Genomic DNA, 10,171 nt, shown 5'->3' with positions numbered 1-10,171 from the left:
AAAAAAAAAAAGAAAAACAAAGCAGGGAAGAGACGGGCATGTGCGCATTTGAACAGGTAACATTACTAAAGTAACCTCAAGATGTCTTGCAGGAAGGAGGCAGGAAACAACGGGTGGAATGCACACAGGTACAAAGGCTCCCTCTGGGACCTGGAGGAGCGCGCCAATGTGGACTGAGGAAGAAGCCTCGAGGAGTCTGAAACATCCATGCAGCAAAGGTAACTTTTTTTTTTTTTAAATCAAAGGAAAAAATAAAGGTGGGAGAAAAGTCAGAAAAATGGTACAACAGAAGGTCTCAGCATGTGATTTGAATGAAATGGCCAGCGCAAGAGATAAGGGAAGACCCACATCAGGACAGATCATCATGAACTGGCAGAAGGGACAGAGAACACTCTCAAAACTTCCTGAGACAGGGAAGAAAATAATAAAGTCACTAGCAAAGCATTTGCGCTGTCTGTGGAGCGATCTCAACCAGAAGACAACAAGGCGATGCCTTTCATGTGGTGAGGGCATAACACTTCAAATCTCCAATTCCTTAACCTGTAGAAACAGCACACTTCTTAGGAAACAACTGCAGTATGTACTTGAAGAAATCCAGGGGTGAGCCCAGAAAAAGGAAGGTACAGCTCCTGCACAGGCAGGAGGAGGAGGGAGGGCAGTTCCAGGACACCTGTGTGGCCGCAGCAACTGAGAGGAGGACTAAGGGTGGGAAAAGGCAGGGGGCAGCGAGCAAGTGAGGTGACACACTGGAACTCACACTGTTACAGATAACAATGTGACAAATACACAGGCACATTTGGGGGAAATTAACAATAGGTTCATGAAAAATACAGTAGCAGCCGGCCTAAGGAGGAACACAGCTGTGGGAAACCATTGTCTCAACAGGGAAGGGTATTTGGCAGAGGTACAGATACAGAAAAGCTGCCCGTATTTATACAATTATAGCTGCGTTTGGGAAAGGTAGGGAAATGCAGGCGTGCCTGAACGCAGTCCACAGCTGGAAGTGGAGAGGCCCAACACGGGAAAACAAGCAACACACCAGACGATTTAGCAATGAGAAGATCCTTCCAGAGTGAGGAGGAAAATAGCTGTGACTGCCTCCAAAGAAGGAAGCCAAGGGGTAGGGAGGGTAGAGCAGCTGCGATGCTTTTTTTTTTTTTTTTTTACTGTAAGCCTTTCAACGACTACTTGACTTCTGAAACCATATCTATGAATTACACTGATAAGTTAAGCAATTTTCTACCTTCTTTAGCAGCTTCACCTTTCCAAAATGGAAAGAACTTTTCAGCACAGTCTCCGGGACAGGTTATTTTGCAGGTAGGAAGGAGGGAACTGGATCCCTGGGCTTCACCTCAGCCTTCACTGAACCAAAGCCTCTACAGCAGTGGGTGATCTCTAGCAAAACTTATAGAGTTCAGTGTACCCCTTGAGGCTTTTCTCAAGCAAGCTGGAGAAATGTTCACTACCCATATGAGGGTTGGTAAACTGTGGAATCTGGTTTCCAAGTCAGTTACGAGTTCAGCTCTCCTAACCCCCAATGGAATTTATTTTCCTTAGACTAACAATATCAGTAGGGGAAATACGTATCAGCATTGCCAGTAATTCACAATGAAAACACAACCAACCATACCTTTAATTTATGATTGTTCAAGTAATGTAGAAAATAGGTTTATCCCACTTAAGCATATGTTGCAAACACTTTAATTTTTTGAAAGGGTCTTGATATCATCTGGCTTTTATCCAACCACATGGTTTCAGAGTTTAATTTTCTACTGTTCATGTTCTGGAAATCAAGTCTAATTTTCCAGTGTATATTCATTTCCTACGATTATCTTTCTTTATGTAATGTCTAAAAATATGAGGCTCTTTACAGTTTTGAAAATGTGTTAATGATCTTATTTTAACTCAACATGATATGCTACTAATAATGTATCTACTGTTAGAGGTACCACATATATCTATCTTTTTGCTTATGACAGTAGGTAGGTCTTACCAGTTCTATGAAGAAATGTATGAAGAAACTGAAGCTGGAGGCTTAAACGTTTTTAAAATACAAAGCCCCCAGTGCAAACCCCAGTCTGTTTTTCAAAACTTCTGACTTTTCTACACACCCTTTTACTTTTAGTAAGAACTAGAATTTTAAGATTACATAGTTGTTCACTTCCTTTTCTGAGTAAGAAATTTAAGGTCTAAAACTTTTTTTTTTGTCTCTTTGAGACTATTATTATTACTATTTTTATTATTATTTTGAGATAGGTTCTCATATAGTCCAAGCTGGCCTCTAACTTGTAGCAATCCTCTGGCGTCAACCTCCTGAGTGTTGGGATTACAGGTGTCCACCTTAACTAGCTAGGTCCAAAATTTAGGAATAAATCACACAGGTGACAGAATTAGACTAAGTTCCATTATCTCTTTGTTTGTTTTTTTGGCGGAACCAGGGATTGAACTCAGGCCCTTGCACTTGCCAGGTAAGCGCTTATTCTACTGAGCCATCTCCCTGGCCTCCATCATCTCTTGATGCAGTCCATTTCCCATTTTCTGTCACTCAGCACCTTCTGCTATGCTATACATCGGGAGCACTTTAATATTCATTATCTCAATCCTCAAGTGGTTCTTAAGTAGGTATCACCCACATTCTACAATTTTAAAGTCCTGAAATGGGCTGAGGGTGTAGCTCAGTGGAACAGCACAAAACTGAGTTAAAGATATTAAAGTGAGAGAGGTTAAGTAAAACTATAGGTTACCCAGCTGGTAAATGACAGAGCTAAAGTCTGAAACCCAGTCTGATTCTAAAATGCCAAGGTCCTAGCCACTACATTCATCAGGTTTACAGACCACACGTCTCCTCTGTATGCCCACACGGTACCGCTCTTGTAACTGAAAGCTGATTTGTGCATCTTGCTCAGATCTCAAGTCTCATTTTACAACTGTTAAGAAAAAGGAGAGCCAGACAGGAAAATCTGTGCACTGACTAGCTGCATGGTAACATTAAGGTAGCTGTGATAATGGTATTGTGATATTAAAAATAAATCTTTACCTTTTATAAAGTAACAAAGGTGTTTTTTTTTTGTTGTTTTGTTTTTTCAAATGAGTATGTTTGAGATTTGGTTCAAAACCATCTGGAAGGCAAAGTTGGGGTATAAGCTGCGTAACAACATTGGCCCTTGGATTAATTAACTGTAGAAGGTGGCTTGGTGGGTACATGGGCTTCACAAGAGTATTTTCTCTGCTTCTGTTTGAAAATTTCTATAACCCCAAACAATGTACATAAAAATGAGTGGAGAGAAACTATGATATTAACATATTTGGAAAACAGCTGTAAAGTTTTTTTACTATTCTACTTTTTATATCTGTCATAATTAAAGTATTACTTTTATACTGGAACCTGTAGAATTAACTAAAATCTGCACATATTACCATATTACTTGTACAACCATCTTTGACTCTGTATGATCCTAATTTTTAAGTAGTTGTGACCAAGATCACCTACATTCTGAGTGAAAACACCATGGCACGCCAGATGTAGCGGTGCACACCTATAATCCCAGCACTCAAGGAGGCTGAAGCCACAGGACGGCTGAGAGTTTGAGGCCTGTCCAGGATATTTAGTGAACACAAGTCCAGTATGAACTACATAGTGAGACCCAGTCTCAAAATGAAAACAAAAGCCAATAACATCATAGCTAAAGTACTTCTCATCTCTTTATTGGCTGTTATTTGCATACTTTTAGATAGGCCACTAGGGTCAGGGAGATAGCTCAGTGGTGCAAGTGCCTGCCTAGATAGGCCACTATCTAAGCGCTGGTTAAGAGCTTTTGTGGACAAGGCAAGAGTATAAAGGTGCATAAATGTAAATCCAAGTATGACATCGATTTAACAAAGATAAGCAATACTACAGTTTCTTTTCATAGCTAGGCAGTTCAGGACAAAGGTGCTGTACATGCAGAGCTAAGCTTCCTAAGGGTTATACAGGTCTCTCTCCTTGGTCTTTGGTGCTTGCTATCAGAGGGGGACTAGGGATGGCTAGAGGGCCCAGGCAAGTTGTCCCCTGTGGGCACCTCCAGTTTTTGCCTACGATACAACTATTTCCATTTGTTACGAAACGAAAAATGTCTGGGAACCACTGGTTTAAGGTAGACCTGTCTTATTACTCAAAAACTACATAAAATAAGAAATGCAATAGTAAACTGAAATTTCTTTAAACTGTGGTGTAGAAAAAGAACTAGTACTCATGTAGGTCTACATTATTGTTTTCTCACTTTTTTTCTGGTACAGTGATTGAAACCAAGGCCCAAACATGTTCTACTACTAAGCTATACCTATGGCCTCCTAACATTTTTTTTCCTATCTGCACCCCCCCACAACACACACCCCTCCCCTGCTTTGGGAATTTGAACCATTCAGTGAAAGTCAATTCCAAATATAAATATTAGCTCAGTGACATACAGTTAAATTGAGGGAACGGGCAGAATACAGATTTTCTGTGCCAATGATAAATACATTTGCATAAAGTCTGAAGTAAGTTCTACTGTTAAAGTACTTAAGTGTTGGAAGAATCTTCCTATCACAGAAGTTTGGAGTTGTAAAGAGCTAAATGACAAAAATCTGAAACTCAAACACTTGCTTAAGTTCGTAACAGCTGAAACTGGTCTATTGCCTAGCCCTCTCTGCTTCTCAAACTGCACCTTCCTGGACACCCCACAGAGTTCCTGCTACTTGCATCTTTTAATCTAACATCATAAAACAATGTCCAAGTACTTCCTGTTCTTCAGGGAAACAGGATCTCTGGTTAATCTGCAACTAGAAGATCATTGAGGAGTCATAGCTCTTTAAATTTATGAATTTTAAATATAAACTGTTTAATTCCTTGTTTGTGTCTGTGAAACACTCAGGTGGCCTTTCTATTCTAGCAGAGTAGGAAATATCCTTAAAAGCAAACTAAGCCAGTCTTCTTTATATAATTATGTTGTGGTCACATACTGTAACATCAAAATCCATATAAATATGTGCCACATTTGAAGAGAGCTGCATCCTGTAAGAATGAAGACCGCGAATGGAATTTCTGTGTACTGTTAAAGCAGTTCAGACAAGAGGCATTCCCAACTAAAAAGACAAAATGTGAGATTGGTACAGAAGTAGAAAAAGGAAAGAGCTGGGGATACATAGTACTTATTAGTAAAGTGCTGCCTGGCATATGCAAGGTCTCAGGTTCAATTCCCAGCAACAGCAGGAGCATCCCCACCACATATACATACACACAAGAGAACTGAATGCCTAAAATAGAATTCAGTGGAGGAAGAGGAAGAAGACAATATATAGAGACAAAAACGAAAAAACATATTTGCATAAATTCTTTACACTTAAGAGGGCAGCTCTAAATCACTAAGCATTAAGCACTTAAGACTCATAGGAAAAACATTAAGGAAGTTGTAATTGTTTTCTCCCACAGTGAAAGCAAGAAAAACTCAAAATTTCCTTCTTTAGAAAAGTATTTTTATTCTCAAACTAGCCGGTGCCTTGGCCTAACTGAAACCCAAGAACACAAGCTCTGTGTCCATTAGCAATGGCATCCAAGTTGGTTCTTGGTTTTGTTTCTTGACACGGACGGCCAATTCTCCCAAGTGTTATTTCTTGAATGCCATCAGAACTGAAGGTAGATATAGACTGTCACAGCACCACTGCCCAAATCACTAAAGTCTTGTACCCCAAAGAGGCTCGCATTTAAGATTTGGACTTAGGTTCTGATGTTTAAATTTCACAGTTCTTGCAGAAGAGGCCTTCTTGCAACTAAGTAACAAGCGATGTGCAACTGCAGTAAAACCTGGGAGTCTGCAGCTACCATTAAAACACAGTAATAGTAATTCTTTTAGGATGGAATTTCTCAACTTTCACAGATCTATATCCTGTCTGTGAAAGGAAGGGAATAGGAGAAACACAAGTAATTTCTCAATATTCCTTGGCATTTAGGTCTAGATTACCTATTTTGTTACAAAACACTTTTTCAAATCTACAAATGTATTTACTTTCATTCTTCAGGTTAAAAAAAAAAAACTGAGGGAAACAGGGCAAGTCAATATGTTCACAAACATCTAGCCATCTAACAACTATCGGTGAGGTTACTATGTGCTAGCTATGAAGATTAAGAAATAGAGTCCTCCGACTCGACTACTACTGGTAGATTGTGACCTAGATAACTCGTAATTCAAACTCAAGGATTTGTATTGTGTTGGGGAAAAAGTCCACTGAAAAAGGCATGATCTCACTACTGATCACCTAGACTGCGACGTGACCCAGCTGGTTTCCCTGCTATCACGCTTTCCTTTTCGATTTGTCTTGCAACTGATTGCTAGACTCATTTCTAGAATTCCAGTTTCAAGGAGCCTTTCAAGAAAGCTTCAAAGCCTGCCAACTACTTAGCACACGTAGTTTAAACTCCTAAACTTCATCTTTAGGTTAGCTCCAACTGTTCAATCTGCCAACACCTTCTGGAGCAGCACCGCTTAATTCAACTACTTACTCTCTTTCCTCAGGTAGCCCATGCTGTCATCCCTCTAGCGTCACTACAGAGCCTTCAGTTTCCCGTCTGTCATCACTAGCTTTCTTTAAAAACGGTACTGAATATCCCAAGGACTAGATTACCACCTCAGACAGCTGTTCCTCCTTTGGTGAAAGGAGAGGGAGTCGCTCGCAGTTCGGGCGCAGAAGCCCCCATTTCGCGTCTTTTAGGAGACAGAGAGCGGTTCTGGGGGAAGCGCGAACTATAAAGGGCAGGAGGGTAAAGGAAGCAAAACGAGAAGGGGTTTGTTCTCCGTACTTCGCAGTCTTTTCCTTGGCAAGAGCAGGGAGATCCCAAGAAAAGAACTGTGAAGCACGGAAGGGACCCGGAGTGCTCCGTTAGGCAGGCACTGGAGGCCGGCTAAGTCCACGAAGGGGCCACCATCCCTGGCAGGACAGGACAGGCTGCAGCGAGAAACGACGAGGCTGGAGTCGGAAGACGAGGGGCAAGCAGGGCAGATATCCGGGCACCTCCGGAGCTCGAGCCGTAAAGAAACGCGACGGGCCCCGACACGTCCCTCAGGGGCTGGCCGGGGTCGCGGCTGCCCAGAGGGACGCGCCAGGCGCCCGCGAAGCTTGGGACAAGCGTCCAAGGGGCTTTGCTTCTAAAAGGGCGCGGGGGCGGGGGAGTGTTTTCGGGCGAGGTTGTGTCCCGCAGGGAGAAGCGCTTCCCTGGGCAGTGCCGTCCCACGACGGAACTCTCGCGGAGGCGGAAAACACCGAGGAGCCGGCGTGTCCCACCCCAGCCCTGCTGCCCTGACACACTCACCGCGTCTCCTCCAAACGCCACCGCTCCAGCTAGCAGCTACCGGTCGGCGAAGCCGCACTGGGAGCGCACCGCCCACGTGACCGCCAGCCCCGCCCGCGTGACCCGCCAGGCCCCGCCCCCCGCTCACGTGGGCTCGGCTCGGCCCGCCCTGGGCAAGATGGCGGCGCCCAGCTACCGCGCGCTGGGCTTCTTGATCCGGGGCCCCGGCCCGCTTTGGAGGAGTCTCTTCACTCTCTTCTCAAAGCCACTTTGCTCCAGCGCCGCTGCATCCAGGCCCTTGGATGCCCAGAGATTAGCGGAGAAACTCCGAGCCCAGAAAAGGGAGGAAAAGACAAAGAAGCAGCCGGTGAGCCTGGAAGGACCACAACTCCCAAGAGGCGGCGCTGCTGCCCGCGGGCTTCCCCGGCGGGGTGTGGTGGTCGGGTCTGTGGAGGGTGCGCGCCGGGCGACGGGGAGGCGGCCCAGGGCTTCGGCGTCTTTGCCGCTCTCGGGCTCAGTCCTAAACGCGGCGTGCGTTCGCGGGTTAGGACGACGCTTTGCGAGAAAAGCCGAGTCTGATGCAAAGAAAGCTATGAGTCTGGGTTACAAATGCTCACCCGGACCTTAATGAGGCGCCCCACCGCCACCATCATTTTCTCACCAGGAGTTTCCCACTGGCCCTTCCTCCCACCTTTTCCCTCGCTTAGGTGCCCACAAACCCTGTTCAGCGGAGGGTGCGAGAACTAGTGCGGTTCACCCAGCAGCTGCAACGCGTGCACCCCAACGTCCTTGCTAAGGCGCTGAGCCGAGGGATTCTCCACCAGGACAAGGACCTCGTGGTCATCAGTAAGCCCTATGGTGTCCCTGTCCATGGTAAGGACGATGCGAGCGAGGAAAAGGACCTGCTGCTGCTTTCTGGTGTAACTAGGGGGACCCTGAGGTGTTACGTGGGACATAACTCTTACATTCACATTAACTAAAACCTTGTGGAGTATGAGCCTGTGTAAGGCACTTCCAAGAACACAGACATAAATGAATCCCGTTTCTAAACATCTGCCAGGAGTGGGATGCGCTGTGCACACCAGCACAGAAATTGCTTTTGAGAGAGGCAAAGACTGTGTGTTTTAAGTCTCCAGTGTTTGTTTGTTTTTTTCCCCATCAAAACTGGTAAAAAGAGCCAGAGATGATGTCATGGGCATGTAAATCCAGCCACTTTGGAGGCTGAGTATCAAGAGTTTGCAGCCAGCCTGGGAAATACATACTTAAAGAGCCCTGGCTCGAGAACAAATAAAAGTTGGAAAGAGGAAATAATACGTAAGAGAAAGTGAGAGGTGGGGGCCACAGGTGAGAGCCTCAGGACAGGGTTTCTCAAACTTTAATTGCGTATAAATCAGTTGGGCAGATTGTTAAAATGAGAGTGTGTTTTGGAGTATACTGAATGTAAAGTCCAAGTGTGTGTAATTTAATGGAAATTCCAGTATATTTGAATAAAAGTTGTAATGATTAGGAACAGCAAGATTAAGTCAGAAACAGCTGATAGAAAAAGTGCATTTGTGAAAAAGTTCACAAAGGGAGGGCAGGCCAGAAAGCTCCGCAGACTAAAGCACCTGCTTCAGCAGAGCACAGTGACCGGGTTCAGTCTCCAGCATGTTGTGCCAGACCTGTCCCTGGGGTGCGCTGAGACAGTGATTGAGACTGGGTGTGGTAGCGCGCGCCTCTAATCCCAGTGCTTGGGAGGCTGAAAACAGGACAGTCACTATGAGTCCGATGTACGTAGTGAGACCCTGTACACCCTGTAAGCCGTGTTCTAAATTCATTAAAAAAAATAGATAAAAAAGTTCACTAAGGGAAAGGAGTATTTCAGCTAGAAGAAAGTAATGCTTTGGGGGAAGGTAAGAAGAAGGTTATGCATAAAGACAGCAGGCATTGCCAGATGCTTTACATGGCTGTTTTCACTTTTGATTCTGACTTCTTGCCTTACCGTTCACAGTTCTCCAAGGAGATGTAGTATGGCCCACTTATAGTATTTACCTTTTGTAGATGACAAAGCAAACTTGGAAAGGTCTGTACTCTGTCCTGACAGGAAAACTGTTGGGAAAAGGTGCCCTCGAATCCGCACAAGCCCACACTCATGTTAGCTGGCATGAAAGGAGTGGTTTATCGACAGCAACTGGCATGTGCCGGGAGCAGCGATGGCTGGCAAGGCAGGGACTTTATAGAGCAATGAGCATGTAGGAATGGGGGAAGGTGAGTCATCAAGTGTCCTTCTCTGGGTCGGGGTGTTCTGGGCAGGCAGGAATGAGAAGGGGAGTCATAAAGTGTCCCTGGGTGGGCCAGAGTGTTCTGGGCACAGAGCATAGAGTCTGTGAAGCAAGCAGAAACAAAGCTGTATGTATAATCAGCTGGGCACAGACAGTCAAAGTTAAATCTTTGCAGCACAGTTGTGGTAGAGGAACCCAGGAGAACTGGAAGTGGTATGGGGGCCGGGGGCTCACGGCTGGGTGCCTTAACATTCCAGATTTTGAGTTACAGGAAAAGGGCGATGAAGCCTTTTCTGGCTACTTCCTGCTGTCAAGGGGCATTGATTTAGAGAGTAGACGCATGGTCTGGAGTGTCAGGTTCAGCTGTAGGAATGGGGTGATATCCTGCAAGGAGCATAAGGTTAAAATTTTGGGTGGTTAATTTTTGGATAGTGGTTTGGACTGGGGAGACTGTGTGGGAGGTTGCCAGTAAGAGGAGAGCAAGGGCTGCCAGTGGGCCTAGAAGGGGATGGACCTGGGGGAGTAGGGCGGACCATAGTGAAGCAGATGCACCTGGGGGAGTAGGGCGGACCATAGTGAAGCAGATGCACCTGGGGGAGTAGGGCGG

The 10,171-nt window shown here is 45.1% G+C and overlaps 2 protein-coding genes across 5 annotated transcripts in view; one reads left to right on the top strand and one right to left on the bottom strand.

Moving 5' to 3' along the window:
- The window catches only part of Fam118b (family with sequence similarity 118 member B), a 58,279-nt gene extending 50,870 nt beyond the window's left edge, over positions 1 to 7,409 (bottom strand). For 2 of the 4 annotated variants that reach the window (XM_004641401.1, XM_023701503.1), the window contains exon 1: positions 7,325 to 7,409. The gene's annotated coding sequence lies outside the window, so the exon portion shown is untranslated. The remainder of the gene's footprint in view (positions 1 to 7,324) is intronic. The other 2 variants (XM_023701502.1, XM_023701504.1) reach the window with 2 other exon arrangements.
- Positions 7,410 to 7,469: 60 nt separating this feature from the next.
- Rpusd4 (RNA pseudouridylate synthase domain containing 4) overlaps positions 7,470 to 10,171 on the top strand; it is a 14,653-nt gene continuing 11,951 nt past the window's right edge. Inside the window, exons 1-2 of the mRNA XM_004641399.2 lie at positions 7,470 to 7,670; positions 8,011 to 8,176. Of these exons, the coding sequence (XP_004641456.1) occupies positions 7,482 to 7,670; positions 8,011 to 8,176 (355 nt within the window). The 5' untranslated portion in view covers positions 7,470 to 7,481. The remainder of the gene's footprint in view (positions 7,671 to 8,010; positions 8,177 to 10,171) is intronic.

Source organism: Octodon degus, unplaced genomic scaffold, assembly GCF_000260255.1.
Source record: "Octodon degus isolate 3935 unplaced genomic scaffold, OctDeg1.0 scaffold00136, whole genome shotgun sequence".
Taxonomy (NCBI): domain Eukaryota; kingdom Metazoa; phylum Chordata; class Mammalia; order Rodentia; family Octodontidae; genus Octodon; species Octodon degus.
This window is presented reverse-complemented; position numbering and strand designations above follow the sequence as displayed.